The sequence below is a fragment of the Callorhinchus milii genome, unplaced genomic scaffold (assembly GCF_018977255.1).
Source record: "Callorhinchus milii isolate IMCB2004 unplaced genomic scaffold, IMCB_Cmil_1.0 Scaffold13, whole genome shotgun sequence".
NCBI classification, from domain to species: Eukaryota; Metazoa; Chordata; class Chondrichthyes; order Chimaeriformes; family Callorhinchidae; genus Callorhinchus; species Callorhinchus milii.
The window spans coordinates 10,966,023-10,981,963 of NW_024704754.1; the positions used below are offsets into that span (position 1 = coordinate 10,966,023).

The following is a 15,941-nucleotide window of genomic DNA, read 5'->3' on the forward strand; positions in this document are numbered from 1 at the left end:
AGGATCATAAAGTTGATCTGCTAGGGGACTGGGAGCCTGTGTACCCTGGCAAGATTTGGGTTAATGGTTGGAGCCTGGCAGGAGAGAGGATACAGGTTGCAGAGTTTTGGATGAGTTGGAACTTGTAGAGACTGGAGCTAGCAAGCCAATGGTGAACAGTTGCAAGGCTTTGGAGGTAGAAGTAGAATTATAATGGGGGACAATGCACACTACAAGTGATGATTTTGAGAAAGAAAATATTCACTTGTTGGTTTAGTGGGGTAAGGCACTGACCGCTCAGTGTTGCACCAAATCCTGCAGAATACACCCCAGGTTCAGCTGGGGTGGTTGATAGATTAATATTAGTTACAAGAGGTAAAAACAGCTTGGTTTCCACTCCCGAAGACAGAGAGTTCCTTTGTCTTTACATGTGCTAACTTTGACTCCTAATTTAATGGGGAAATCCCTTTAGAAGATGACATTGTCAATTACACATAATGCTGACCCTCATTTCAGCTCTCTGATCACTAAACAATGACTGCTGCTGGAGTATGCATCTGTCTGTGTACATTGGGTGAGGTCAGGTTGGACTGTAATGTTGCCCCATAGTTGAATATTCACTCTCTGGAATCATTCACAAATAATTGAAACTTGGGTGAGGCACCTCAAGCGTACCCAGCACGAGGCAGAGGCTAGGAGGGGAAAAGGAAAGAATATTATTATTAATTAAAATAATAATCCTTGCATTTGATATATTGGCAATAAAGGAGAAATGCCCTCTGGCTTAGCCTCAAAACTCTCTTGATAAATGTGGTTGCAGTAGCTTGAAATGATGAGAGTGCAGCTTATTGTTTGTGTCAAAATGAAATGCTGGTGTTTAAGCAAAAACGTGTGCACTTTCCCCTCCGAGCCAAGCTCAGCATGTGTGGGGCTGCAGTGCATATATACCATATAAATAGAGGCAGAGAGAAAGAGAAGGAGAGGCGCACACACCAAGACAGAAAGAACTATACAAATTTGTAGGAACTCCTGAGAGGAGAACCTGACACAACTCGACCCCCTCTCTCACCATACAGTAAGTGCAATCTCTGATTTATATTATTTAGTCATTGCACAGCAGATTGACTGTTCATCACTAACAGAGCAAATTTCTCTCCATTGCTTTTGTGGGTCCTTTTTATATATATATATAAAAAATAACTGTTTGATGACGACTGAACCATATGGGGTTAAATTTCCACTCTGAATGCAGCTTATAGGTTGAGGATTTGTTTATTGAAATGCTGATAGCATTTAGATTTGAATATCTCTATCCCTCAAAATGTGCTCTCCTAGTTTTGTTTGCTACTTATGTTATCTTCTTTGTGTGAACGTAGGAGGAGAGAAGGAGGTGGCCAGGGAAGAATGGGGCTTGGCTGCTTACTGACACTTCACAAATAAAGAAAGGTCACTTGGACAGGGTACCACAAGAAGAATAGTAGCCATGGAACCGTGCCCTAATGAGAGTCAGCAGCTTTAGGGGAGGAGTGAAAAAAATTAGAGGATGTCTTTTTAATAAATTGATGACACTAAAAACCAAAGATCCGTTAACTTAAAGCATCTCCATTCTATAATAGATCCAACCCCGTTGATGGTTCCTTAAAGCAGGTCTCATTAACAGCAGATTAGGAAGATCCTAATGAATAGACACAATACGAAGGCAAATAGTTGAATGGTTTGGATACTCTTAAGCATGGTGATGGGTCAGATGTTCAACTGACAAAAAAAAAGGATTTCAACCTCTCTCCTCCCTTCAGGTAAGACTGATGGAGTCGCTCTTCTGCCTGTGCCTTTGGAATGCTCTTGAGTTGTTGCTGTTTCTCACTGTTTCTGGTGAGGGGTTGCCAGTCCTGCCTTGCTCATCTCAGGGTCCTGCCCTGTATTCGCTGGTGTTTCAAGGCAAATGGAGTCCCAGAGCCTTTCCCAAACAGTATCCTCGGTACAGACCTCCTGCACAGTGGTCGCCTCTCATAGGTAAGAGAACCGATCGTAGAAATTGCAGGGTGAGAGGAGCATATTCAGTCCATCACACAAGGCATAGCAGAATTAGAACATCTGGACTGGGTGGGGGAGAGAGGGTTATAAATAACCACGACAGTGCACAAACTTTCTTAGTTACTGATTACAGCAAGGGGTTCACTTGTTGAAGTAAAGTTCATAAATTATTTTAAAAGGGAATCAAATAGGTACCTGACAAAGTGGAATATTAAGACGTGTGGCAAACAACCTGGAGGGTAGAATTATATTAATTGGTTCTATGGGAGAAAAATAGCAGTGCAGATTCGATGGGCTGACTGGCTAAGTTTCTGTGATGCGTATGGTTTCAGTTTGCTGAATATGGGTGTGTGAAGCCCATTTCAATATTCCTAATATAAAAAGAAATCTATTCACAAAGTATCCTAAAAAAGTTCTCTTCCTGTAGCAATTTTAATGGGGGTGAAGGAACAAAGAGACCTGGGGGTTCATATAAGTAAATCTTTGAAGATGGCAGGACAGGTGGATGAAGTAGTTAAAAAAGTCTACGGGACACTAGGCTTTATAAATAGGGGCATAGAATACAAAAGTCAGGAAGTTATGATGAACCTTTATAAAACACTGGTTAGGCCTTAGTTAGAGACTGTGTTCAGTTCTGGGCACCACACTTTAGGAAGGATGTCAAAGCATTGGAGAGGGTACCAAGGAGATTTACCAGAATGGTACCAGGAATGAGGGACTTCAGTTATCAGGAGAGATAGAGAAGCTGGGATTATTCTCCTTGGAGCAGAGAAGGTTAAGAGGAGACTTAATAGAAATTTTCAAAATTATGAGGGGATTCGATAGGGCGAACAAGGAGAAACTATTTCCACTGGCGGGTGGGTCTGTAACCCGAGGACACCGATTTAAAATAGCTGTTAAAATAAATAGAGGGGAGGTGAGATTTTTTTTCACATAGTGAGTTGTTGGGATCTGGAATGTACCATCATGGGTGGTGGAAGCCAATTCAATAACAACTTTTAAGAGAGAAGTAGATAATTATTTGGGGAGAACAATTCTGCAGGGCTATGGGGAGAGAGCGGGGGAGTGGGATTGATTTGAGAAGCTCTTTTAAAAGAGCCGGCAGAGACACAAAGGGCCGAATGGCCTCCTTCTGTGCTGCACTCTCCACCTCTCAAAGCCAGTCAGGAACCTCGGTGTTCTGTTCGGCCCTGAGCTGTCCTTTCTCCCTCATATCTGCGCCACAACTGGCACCACCTTCCACCACCTCCGGAACATCGCCAGACTACGGCACTACCTCACGCTGCTGAAACTCTGGTCCATGCCTTTATCACCTCAAGGCTGGACTACGGGAACTCTCTCCTCGTCGGCCTTCCCGGCCCTCCCTCCACACTGCAGGTCATTCAGAACTCTGCAGCTCGTGTACTGTCCCGCACCAGGTCTTCGGGACCACATCACTCCCACCCTCGCTCACCTCCACTGGCTCCGCATCCCCCAGAGGATCGAATTCAAGATCCTCATCCTCACCTACAAGGCCATTCCGGCCTCGCTCCCTCCTACCTCTCCGACCTACTATCCCCCCACGTACCTGCCCGTACCCTCCATTCCTCTGGCTCCAGTCTGCTCCACATCCCCTGCCCCAACCGCCCTACCATCGATGGCCGGGCCTTCAGCCCCGAGGCTCTGGAACTCCATCCCCGAGTGCCTTCGCCGCCTCCTCCCTTTCCTCCTTCAAGGCCGGTCTCAAGACCTTTCTCTTCAACCGTGCCTTCACCTCCCCTCTCGACTCTCTACCCCCTCCTCACTCCCTCCCTTCCCTTCCCTCACCCTGACCATTTCCCCCTACTCGGGTCCTGACCCAACTGTACAGCGCCTTGGGACGTCCTCCCGACGTGAAAGGCGCTCTATGAATGAAATCTTGTTGTTGTTGTTGTTGTATAATTCTATGATTCTATGAATAGTGAAAGCAAAGCAATCTAAAGAAATAAGGCATATGCATATTTGAATAACAGGCAGCCCGTAATCTTTAAACTTATGACCTTTTGATAGGGACTCAAGTACTCACCTGAAATAATGGGCTTACACAATTATCCTTGTATTTGATTAAGCACCCATATCAACAAAATGTCTCAAAGCCTTTACAGATATTTGCTGTCAAGGCTAATGACTGCTTTGTTGTTGTATGCATTAGCCAATTTGAACAGCAATGTCCCAAAACAGTTACAAAGTGAATGACCATTGATATCTGGGGGATTGTTGGGCACGACACCGAGAGAAACTCCCTTCATCTTTAATAATATCATGAAATGTTAAACACACACCTGAACAGACCACCTAGACATTGGTTTAATATCTCATCTAAAGAATGGCACCTCTGATGCAGCACTTCCCCAGCACAGGATTGGAGGGTCAACCCCTAGACTGGGAGCTCAAAATCCCGATGTGGGGCGTAGACCCACAACCTTCTGACCTAGAGTAGAGAATGCTACTGCTTGAGCCAAGCTGACGTTCTAAGATTTGCTTCATTTTCCAATACAGCTGTTACTCACAGCAACAAATACAGACTGTGGCGCTTGGGTTCCAAGGCTAGGCCAGGGGTACGGGAGTTTGCAGAGAAAGGTGCCAATGCCACACTGAAACAGGAGATAAAAAAGGCCAAGAACAAGATACACAGCATTGGAGGCTACTTCACTGCACCAGCCATCCGCAGTGGGGTAGGAGAGACGTCGATCATGTTACTGATCCATCCAACACACCCATTGGTAAGGAACGGTAACTAATACAGGGGTGACATTTACATCATAAAATAATTTACAGGATAATACATTCTATAATGTGTTCCTTGTGATAATTATGACAAGGAATAAATTATAAAATTTCACCCCACAATTTCTTTCATGTTGAAACACATAATCTTTCTTTTTCTCTCTGTTACCAATAAAATCATGGGCATTACTCATCCCATCCTTCCTATCTTGGTCCTCCCAACCTCTAAATACATTTCATGGTCTCCGCCTTCCCTATTCCTTCACTAATAATAATAATAATAATGATCCTTGCATTTGATATAGCACTTTTCACGTCTTCTAGATGTCTCAAAGCACTTCACAGAATATACTGTAAAGTGAATTGACTGTATATTTGTGGGCGAAATGCGGCAGCCAATTGCGCACAGCAGCGTCCCACACGCAGTCATGGATTGAAGTGACCAATTTATTATTGTTCCAATTAAATGTTTCAATTAAAATTCATTGTATTCATTCAAATGAACCTCAAGAGTGTAAAATGCCTTACTTTCCTCACTCTCCGCTTTCTATAAAGCATTTGACAACTCAAGTTTGGCCATGCTTCCTGTCTCTTTCTGTTTTCTATTTATTTTTTTCACTCCAAAAGTGCTTAACATGGGTCTTAGTATTACATGGCACTGCTGATGTCAGCACAGCCTGCCTGGCTCATCAGCCTGATCTGGAAGGGCAGACCAGTCACTGAGGGCAGAGTCATCCCTCTCAGCTCCTGTTAATTCTGCAAAGCAAGCCTTAACAGGTAGGTTGATCCTAGCTGGACAAGCAATGGGAAAGCTTGCCGAACAGCAATATCAATGGCAAGCTATGCGTTTTTAGCTGGTTAGACTCCAGCAGTACCCACAATACATTCCGGAATTAGGTAAGCAGGATGCCTTCCTCCAGGGAAACAGTGCACATTCCACTCCAATAATCTCTCTCTGGGATTTCCATGTGTAGGTGGGATGCATGGAAATCTCAGCTTGGTTTGGATATTCTTATGCATGGTGATGGGTTTCTGCATGTGGCTGACCCCCCCCCCAGAAAAAGTCTTAGCCTGGGTTTTTCTAATAGAAACTAACATTGCTAGTGCCTTGGTAATGAAGGTGTCAATGGACGGACAGTAGAGATGTCAATGGACAGGCAGACCGGAGACAGTGAATAATTGACAAGCAGTGAAAGTTACAAGAAAGCAAATGACAGCTGTGTTGAGAGGGGGATATTACGGTAAATAATATTAGGGCTCTGTCCTCGATCCCCTTCTCTTCACTCTCTACATGCTCCCCCTTGGTGACATCATCTGCAGACATGGGGTAAATTTCCACATGATTGCGGATGACACCCAACTCTATCTCTCTGCCTCCCCTCAACTCCAGGATTACTGGCATCCTGACCGACTGTCTGTCCGACATCAAGTCCTGGACGAGGGACAACTTTCTCCAACTGATGTCAGCAAGACTGAGGCCCATCTGATTGGCTCGCGCCAGCGCCTCATTACCTCAGGCGCTGGCAGCATCAGCCTCCACGTTTGCACACTCAACCTCACTAAGCCAGTCAGGAACCTGGGTGTCGTGTTTGACCCTGAACTGTCCTTTCTCTCCCACATCCGCGCCATGACCGGCGCTACCTACCACCACCTCCACAACATTGCCAGACTCTGCCACTGCTTCACCCCTCAGGTTGCCGAAACCCTCAACCACGCATTCGTCACATCAAGACTCAATTATGGAAACTCCCTCCTCATCGGCCTTCCCAACTCTTCCCTTCACAAGCTGCAGATCATCCAAAACTCTGCAGCTCATGTACTCTCATTCACCAGGCTCCTTCAAGGCCGATCTCAAGACCATCCTTTTCGATCGTGCCTTCAGTCGCCCTCCCACCTCTCTGCCTTCCCTTACCCCTACACCATGCTCGGGTTCTGACCCCAGACTGTCCAGCGCCTTGAGACGTCCTCCCAATGTGAAAGGCGCTCTATAATAATAATAATAATAATCCTTGCATTTGATATAGCGCTTTTCACGTCGGGAGGACGTCCCAAAGCGCTTCACAGAACACACTGTAAAGTGAATTGACTGTATATTTGTGGGCGAACGCGGCAGCCAATTGCGCACAGCAATGTCCCACAAACAGCCGTAGATTGAAAATGACCAATTTATTATTGTTTTGGGTTTTGGAGGGATTATTATTAAGGCGTGTGGAGTAAGGAAACTTGCCCAAGGTTTCGCCCTGCCTATAAATGTAATTTTGTTGTTGTTGTATGGTCGGCCCTAAATCTAATTCTGGGAAGTATTGTAGATTGAGGGCTCTGTGATGAGTGATCTTTATGATCTATCTTGAGATATGAAAGGCGCTACACAAATGTAATTTTGTATTGTATCTTATTCTTGATGGTCTTGTACTGGATGAAAGAATTGGATGAAAGGTTATAGGGAAAAGTACAGAAGAATACAGTAAATACTGCATGAAATATGATGCTTCCAGAACTGCTGGAATCATGAAGTGTTAAGTTAAAGAAGTTAGCAGGTGTTGGAGGAGTGACTGAGGATGTAAGGTGGGTGTGTATCTGAAGTTTTGCTTGATTTAACTTTGAGAACAATGAGAGATTTCCCTCAAGAGATGGAATGAGTCACAAGAAAGCTCTCATAGAGGAATAAGATTGTCATAGGAGGAGGTTGATATGTAGAATGACCTTTTCAACAATCCATTTATCTGTAAGATTCATATGAGAAGTTTTGAATGAATTTGAGGAGCAAATTCCCTCAGCAACTTATATTGCACCTTTCCCAGGGGATAAATCACATCAGATTCCATGCAGAAGAGACTGGACTGGAGAGGAGACATTTTTGTGAAGTGCTGTAATGAGAACATTTGTAATCTCATCATAGCTTATTTGTTGCTTATTCTTCAGCTGTCCTTTATGGTCCGGATAGTCCCAAGCCCAGATTGGTTTGTTGGATATGACAGCATTATTCTTTGTCAAGGGGAAGACTGGAAGGAGGATATTACACTTGATCTTTACCCTTATGATGCTGGGACTGACAGTGGATTCACTTTCTCCTCACCCAATTTCGCAACAGCTCCACAGGACACAATAACTCAGGTAAGAAGGGTGACATTTGACTCCAGGCTTTTTATTCAATTGTTTCAACAACAACAATTTGCATTTATAGCACCCTTAATGCCGTATGGCGGCTTGGAGCACTTTGCAGCGTGAAGGGAAATACACTTGGCTTGACATTTCCATGTTTCCAGTAGTTCTGGAAACCATCATATTTCATGCATTCATATTTCATTCCTTTATGGAAAATGACAGTACTGAAAAAAAACTAATTGTAACATCTGAAGACAAATTAGTAGCCAATACTATCAATTATCAGTACTCTGTTTTGTTATCCATACAGCCCATTATACAATAGGCATTTGGAGAAGGTACTTTTGAACCAAACTGAAGCAGATGTGAGCTGGCTAAGGAAGTTGCTCCTGGTTTTGTTCCAGTACATATCCTGGCTAGTCAACAAAAGCGTATCTCTGAAGACATCTCTGAAGATGGCAATAGGTTGGACTTATCTATGGTACAGATGTACAGGAACTGATTTTGGAATACAACACCACCAACAACAAAAGCACATTTGTATAGTGCGTTTCATGTCAGGAGGATGTCCCAAGATGCTGGACCGTCAGTGTTTTGGACACGAGCCCGGGGGTGGGGGTTCGGGATTGGGGAGTGTGGAGGGCAGAGGGGGAGGCAGGGCGATCGAAAGCATGGTCGAAGAGGAGGCTCTTGAGATGGGTCTTGAAGGAGGCAAGGGAGGGCGCAAGGTGGAGGGACTGCGGGATGGAGTTCCAGAGGGTGGGGGCAGAATGGCTGACGGCCCGCCTGCCAATGGTGGGGTGGGTGAGGCGGGGGACGTGAAGCAGGCCAGAACCCACTGAGCAGAGGGAGTGGGTAGCGTGGTAGGGGGTTAGGAGGTTGCAGAGGTAGGGGGAGCAAGACCATGGAGGGGTTTGAAGGTTAGGACCAGGATCTTGAATTGTATCTTCTGTGTGATGAGAAACCAGTGGAGTTGGGCGACGATGGGGGTGATAGGGTCACGGAGCCTGGTGCAGGAGAGAACATGGGCTGCAGAGTTATGGATAATCTGCAGCCTATGGAGGGAGGAGCTGGGGAAGCCAACAAGCAAGGTGTTTGCATAGTCAAGCCTCGATGTAATGAATCAATGTATGAGGAGCCGGGCAATGTTGCGAAGGTGGGGGAAGGCAGAATGGATTATGGAATGGATGTTGCATAGAAAGGACAGTTGAGGGTCAAACAAAAAGCCAAGCTTCATGTGGAGTGTGCATCCATGGATGGTGATGCTGTCAGTGCCTGCGGTATGGAGGTGCTGACAGGAGCCAATCAGGAGGGTCTTGGTCTTGTTGACATTCAACTGAACAACGTTAGCTCTCATCCAGGACTTGATGTCTGACAGACATTCTGTCAGGACAGCAGTTGTCCTGGAGTCAAGGGTGGAGACAGAGAGGTACAGTTGGGTATCATGCTCATACATGTGGAAGTTGATCCCATGTCTGCAGATGATGTCATCAAAAGGGAGCATATAGATATTGAAGAGGAAGGGACCAAGGACAGAGCCCTGAGGAATGCCGCACCAGGTGGTGCGGGGACTAAGGAGAAAACGTTTGTGGAGATGAAGTGGAGGTGGTGTGAGAGGTACAATCTGAACCAATCAAGGACAGGGCCATGAAGGGTGAGAGGAGAGGTGGTGGATGAGGATAGAGTGGTCAATGGTGTCGAAGGCAGCAGAGAGGTCAAGGAGGATGAGGAGGCAGACGGTGCCCTGGTCACAGATGGACAGAATGTAATTTGTTACTTGGGTCAGGTCTATGGAAAGCAAGAACAATTATCCTGTAAAAACCACATGTACACCCTCAAGATTTGATGAGATATTCTTCTACCATGAATCCAAATCAACTGATCAAAAACTCAGCATTATTAATCAAGACCCTGGTGGATTTAAATCCATCCAAATCAGTTGATAAAGAAAATCACGGATCAAACCCACCAACTTCTTATGATTTTAGCCTGAAGGCATTTTAGTTTAAGATTGTGTAGAATTTTGAGACCATCTTAAATTCAGTCCTATTTGGAATCCTGTTTAAAGAACTACAGAAACCAAGTTCCAAATTAAGATTGAATTTAAGATTTGAAGTTTTAAAACAGAAATTTCAGATGTCTGGAATCCACACTATCTGCATAGATCTGGACTAATACGATCCATCCTCATTTAACAGAAATGGATAGGAACAATGTGGATATGGAGATGCTTTGAAACATGCACAGTGACCCTCAATACATCCATTCTTTATCATTAGTGACTGAAAGCATGTTGATTTTTTATAAGTGGAGTAACATCATTATTAAATCTTCTTTCAGATCACATCAAGCTTTCCTAATCATCGTGCAAATTCATTCTACTATCCCAGACTTCACCACCTCCCACCAATGGCACGGGTCATGCTGCACAAGTCAAAGGGGCAACAATTAGTTGGAATGCCTGCTATGAAGTTCAACTTAATTTCTCCAGACAGAGAAAGTGAGATACTCTCAGGTAGGACAAATGCCAGGCTACAGCCATTCTTCCTGCAAGCATGTTTCAGCTGTTGATTATCTTTTGTGTAAAGGCACGCTTCCTGGTGTCAGACACTTCACCCCTGGATCTTTGTCTGATTGTTCTGCTGTCTTGGCATCTCTGAATCCATTATAAGGAGTTAAATCATGTCCTTTTGTGTACCTTTGCTCTGATGAGCCCACCTGAATCTACCGATTTCTCCTTTAAAGTCAGTAATGTGAATTCCAGAAAGTTTCTGAATCCTCTTCAATGCATTAACATATGTTTTAAAAATTAGATTGAAGGAAATATTCTAAATAATCTCACCAAAGAATTAGAAGTACCTTCTTTCAATTTATAATCTGGCCCAATAGAAAAGTGTGGAAATATTTGCCACATATTGCGGAGACCTTTGATGGTTTTGCGGAATTTTTTTTTGAGGGTTGGTTGGTGCTATTGAGAAACGCATTTTGTGAAAAACCCAGATTAAAACTATAAGAATATATTTCCTGAACATGTAATTATGTTTAAAATACTAAAAATGTTAATTTGAATAGTACAGCACATACCAAGAATTGGTCGCAGGAGTTCAGTTAAGGCTGCAGGGCGAAGCCAATTTCCCAATCATGCCGCTTTCACCATCCCAACACTGCCGGCCATCCCAACACTGCCCGCGCCATACATGTACGACTGGAGCTGCTCCGCTTGCAATAACAGCGTTAAATAAACAGCGCGAGAGGTCTGGAGCCTAGCACACTGTGTGTACAGTTGTGTGTTGAGGCCTAGCACACTGTGTGTACAGTTGTGTGTTGAGGCCTAGCACACTGTGTGTACAGTTGTGTAGGGAAATGTTTTTTGTAGTGCGTTTGTAGTGGAGGAGGGTTCTGTGGGAAAAGTGCAGCTACACTTTTCTATTAGTCCATAATCAAACAGCTCAGAATGCCTAACAGAAATTCATTCCAACTTCTTCTCTCACCTAATTTCATAGAATCTTAGACCATAAGACCATAAGATGCAGGACACATTCAGCCCCTCGAGCCTGCCCCGCTATTTAATAAGATCATGGCTGATTTTCCAACCTAATTCCATTTACCCGCTTTATCCCCATATTCCTTAATCCCTCTATCCTTTAGAAATCTATCAACCTCAGTCTTGAATATGTTCAAGGACTGAGCATCCACAGCCTTCTGGGGTAGATAATTCCACAAATTCTCTACCCTCTGAGTGAAGAAATGTTTCCTCAACTCAGTTCGAAAAGGCTGACCCTTAATCTTGAAACTATGACCCCTAGTTTTAGACTCTCCAACTAGGGGAAACAGTCTCACAGCATCTACCCAGTCAAGACCTTTAAGAATCTTATAGGTTTCTATAAGATCTTACAGAGCAGAATAATAATCCTTGCATTTGATATAGCACTTTTCACATCTTCTAGATGTCTTAAAGTGCTTCACAGAATAGACTGTAAAGTGAATTGACCATATATTTGAGGGTGAAAGAGACCATTTAGCCCGTCGTGCCTACGCCGACTCTTTGAAAGAGCTACCAACTAGTCTCACTCCTCCACTCTTACCCAATAGCCCTGCAAATTTTTCCTTTTCAAATTCGCTTTTTCAGTCATGCCTTATTTCTTCAAAATTATCTTGACTATACTAATGGCCTCTGTATTCTTCAGACAAGCACTGAAAGTAACCTGTGAAATGCTCTTGAATACCTTCCCCATCTTTGATTATTTCTCTCCTCTCTGTTGTGAACTGTATTTCCCAGCCTCCAGTCCTCAGGTGCAACCCCTCTATTTACTGAGGTCTTGAAATCTTAATCTCACATAATGCCTCCCTAATTTGCTGCGGGGTTCCAGGGTCTATCCCATCTGGTCTAGGTGCCTGTGGATGTTTAATGCTTCACTGTACATGCTTTCCTAACCTCAACACATGTTAACAATTGCTGAGCCAAAATAACTGGATCTGGAATTTGCCCAAAGTCTTCACTTGTGAATTAATTTAACACAGCTGTCAGTTCCTGATCTCCAGTTACATTTTACCAATTTACCCTTAAAGGAAACCTTGAACACATTGTCCACTTCATACCTAGCTAAAAAAAATCCCCCTTTTATTTACAATCAAACTTTCTTTTACCATTTGTAATCCATATATTAGTTACCCTAACCTGACCTTTGTATGACTCTACTTCCTCTTTACTCTATTTCCTTATTTGTTTAAAATAATTATTGCTGCTCTGTCTAAGCACTCCTTCAAAATCTTAGTTGGTAAAGCTGAATCTCAGTGTGTAACTGAAACATAGAGACTCAGACAATACCCAGTTAAACTCCTGGTCTGTTTTGGGGCTAGTTGATCTCTGCTAAGATCATTATTGGGTCTACAACCTCAATAAGCCTCAATATTCCCGGTGAGAGATGTAGATGCAGAGGTACAGATGCAACTTCAATGTGAAAATAATGGGCAATTAGCAATCTTTAATGCTGTGCATCAACTCTGTTTGGTTCTTACAGAAACCCCATTGGACTGCGAGGTTTCTATTTGGTCTTCCTGGGGTCTGTGTGATGGAGACTGTGGTCAGTTTGGCATCAGCCGCAGGACACGTTTTATCCATACGAAGCCTGCCAACAATGGAGCAGTTTGCCCAGAGCTGGAGCAGGAGATAAAATGCATTCCCACAAATTGCTTCTTGTGACAACTCTGGATGTGCGAATCGTGTTTTGTCACTGTTGGCTGTTGAAATCTACAGTGCCGTGGAGCAGAGCTGGAAGTTCCTACCAGTGGCTTGCGAATGTTTATGGATCTTGTCTGAGCAGAACTGTAAAGCAACCTTATCAGATAAATCAAGCTAGGAGGAATCCTTATTAACGTCATAAGTGAGTGTTATCAACAGAGCTCCCCCTTGCTTATTTTTAAAAATCAGTGTGAGGTGATTGTGTGTTCCAGGAAAGTATTGATTATCATTAAGCAATACATGAGGTTGTGTTTCTTCCCTCACACCTAGCCACTATGTGTTATGAAAGTTCCTCCTTTTATCTTGCTCCTTTACTCCTTGACTTCAAATACCCTCTTAAAATCATATCTCGCTGACCGTGCCTTTGGTCGACATCCTTCAATTCTTCCACATCTCCTCCCTTTTTGGTGCTATTGTGAAGTGCTTTGAGAACATTCATTCAAAATGAAAGGTGCTACATAAGTGCAAGTTGTTGTTATTATTGTAAAGAACATTAACAGATTGAAGAGCCATCAACCTATTCTGGTGTGTGTTTGAGTGATCTGTTAATAGAATGCATCTATTACAGTGTATTACGATGACATATTACAGTGAGAACAAAATCTTGGAGATAAGTACATGGAATCTGATGTTTTATGGGGAGAGGAGGAATTTTAATATACAATTGAAGTGTAGAAATTTGAGCTTCAATCTTTGGAAGCTCCCCTCTGTTAAAGACTACACTTCACCCAGAGGATATTTTGCTCCCTGTCTCACCGTGTACTGGAGAAGTGCATGTTTGATGTGTGTATTATGTAATTTGCTTTAAAAATACAATAAACATTTTAATTATAAAACATAAACCAGTGAAAGAGTTAAATTGATGATTTTTTCCTTGCTAATTGTCACAGAAAATAATAAACAAAATAATCTTACGTTGATGCTTTCACAACCTGGGTGGAGGAGGGGCTCACAGTGAAAGGGGAATAACAGCAAAGTAAGGTACAGGGGCACAAAATTCAGATTGCAATGGGATTGAAACTGTATGAAATGTCAGCAGTTAATCTCGAGCAATTATTTGGAATTTTAGTTGCAGTCATAGAATATTACAGAATAGTAACATACAAGAGAATACTAAAGTCTTCTATAAACACATAAAAGAGTAAAAGGATGGTCAAAGGAAGGTGGGGCTGATTAGGGACCAAAAAGGAAAAGTTCTTGTGGAGGCAAAGGTCACGGCTGAGGTACTGAATGAGAACTTTGCATCTGTCTTCACAAAAGAGGATGCTGCCAATTTCACAATAAAGGAGGAGGGGGTGGAGAAATTATATAGGATAAAAATAAATAGGAGATACTTAAAAGGTGGGTAGCGCTCAAAGTAGAAACGTCAGCCGGTCTGGATGGGATGCATCCGAGGTTGCTGAGGGAAGTTAGGATGGAAATAGCGGAGGCTCTGACCACAATCTTTCAATCCTCCCAGGATATGGGACTAGTACCTGAGGACTGGAGGTTTGCAAATGTTACAGCCCTGTTCAAAAAAGGAGAGGGATAAACCAGGTAACTATAGGCCAGTCAGCCTAATGTCTGTGCTGGAGAAACTTCTGGAGACCATAATCTGGGACAAATTAAATTTTCTCTTAGAAAAACATAAGTTAATTAATGACAGTCAACACGTATTTGTTAAAGGCAAATCATGTCTGACAAACTTAATTGAGTTCTTTGATGATATAACAGAGGATTGATGAAGGTAGTGCAGTTGATATAGTGTAGATGGACTTTCAGAAGGCGTTTGATAAGGTGCCACATAGTAGACTGGTTCACAAAATTGAAGCCCATGGGATAAAAGGGACAGTGGCAGCATGGATACAAAATTGGCTGAGAGACAGAAAGCAGAGGGTAGTGGTGAATGGTTGTTTTCAGACTGGAGGGAAATATACAGTGGTGTCCCCCAGGGGTCGGTATTAGGTCTACTGCTCTTTTTGAGATATGTGAATAACTTGGGTATAGAAAGCAACATTTTAATATTTGCAGATGACACAAAACTTGGGAATTTGTATGGTAGCAGGAGCACATAGACAGACTGGTGAAATGACAGATGAAGTTTAATGCAGAGAAGGGTGAGGTGACGCATTCTGGAGTCCTGTAGCTCAGTGGTTAGAGCACTCGCTTTGCAAGTGAGAGACCTGAGTTCAATTCCAGGCAGGGCGAAACCTTGGGTAAGTTTCCTTACTCCACACCCCTAATAATAATCCCTCCAAAAACCCAAAACAATAATAAATTGGTCATTTTCAATCTACGACTGTTTGTGGGACATTGCTGTGCGCAATTGGCTGCCGCGTTCGCCCACAAATATACAGTCAATTCACTTTACAGTATATTCTGTGAAGCGCTTTGGGACGTCCTCCCAACGTGAAAAGCGCTATATCAAATGCAAGGATTATTATTATTATTATTATTAAGAATGAGGAGAGGCAATATACACTAAATGGTACAGTTTTAAAGGGGGTTCAGGAGCAGAGAGACCTGTGGGTTCACATACACAGGTGTTTGAAGGTGGGGGGTGGGTTGATAGAGCTGTTAAAAAAAGCAAATAGGATCCTTGGCTTTACAAATAGAGACATAGAGTTCAAAAACAAGGACATTCTGCTATCCCTTTATAAGGCACTGGTTAGGCTACAAACACCCCCTACACACCTGCACATGCAGTGTGCGAGGCCCAGGGCCTCCCAGCTCCAGTCCAGTGCCCTGAGGGTCTCTCCTCAGGACTGTTCAGTGCCCTGAGGGTCTCTCCGACATGAAGAAGGCTATAAGTGTAATTTGTTGTTGTTGCTGTTAGATGTACAGAAAGAATCCAATC

General features: G+C 43.3%; 1 protein-coding gene across 1 annotated transcript; it reads left to right on the forward strand.

Moving 5' to 3' along the window:
- Positions 1-1,784: 1,784 nt before the first annotated feature.
- Positions 1,785-13,066, forward strand: LOC103177382 (spondin-2-like). Its single transcript, XM_007891512.1, has 5 exons — positions 1,785-1,992; positions 4,531-4,754; positions 7,681-7,872; positions 10,204-10,378; positions 12,885-13,066. Exons 1-5 carry the CDS (start codon positions 1,785-1,787, stop codon positions 13,064-13,066), a joined length of 981 nt encoding a protein of 326 aa, XP_007889703.1.
- Positions 13,067-15,941: the final 2,875 nt, after the last annotated feature.

Coding starts and splice junctions, on each gene's coding strand:
- LOC103177382 (XM_007891512.1), top strand. CDS start 1,785: ATGGAGTCGCTCTTCTGCCTGTGCCTTTGGAATGCTCTTGAGTTGTTG. Junction 1,993..4,530: donor ACAGTGGTCGCCTCTCATAG/GTAAGAGAACCG, acceptor TTTCCAATACAG/CTGTTACTCACAGCAACAAA. Junction 4,755..7,680: donor TCCATCCAACACACCCATTG/GTAAGGAACGGT, acceptor CTTATTCTTCAG/CTGTCCTTTATGGTCCGGAT.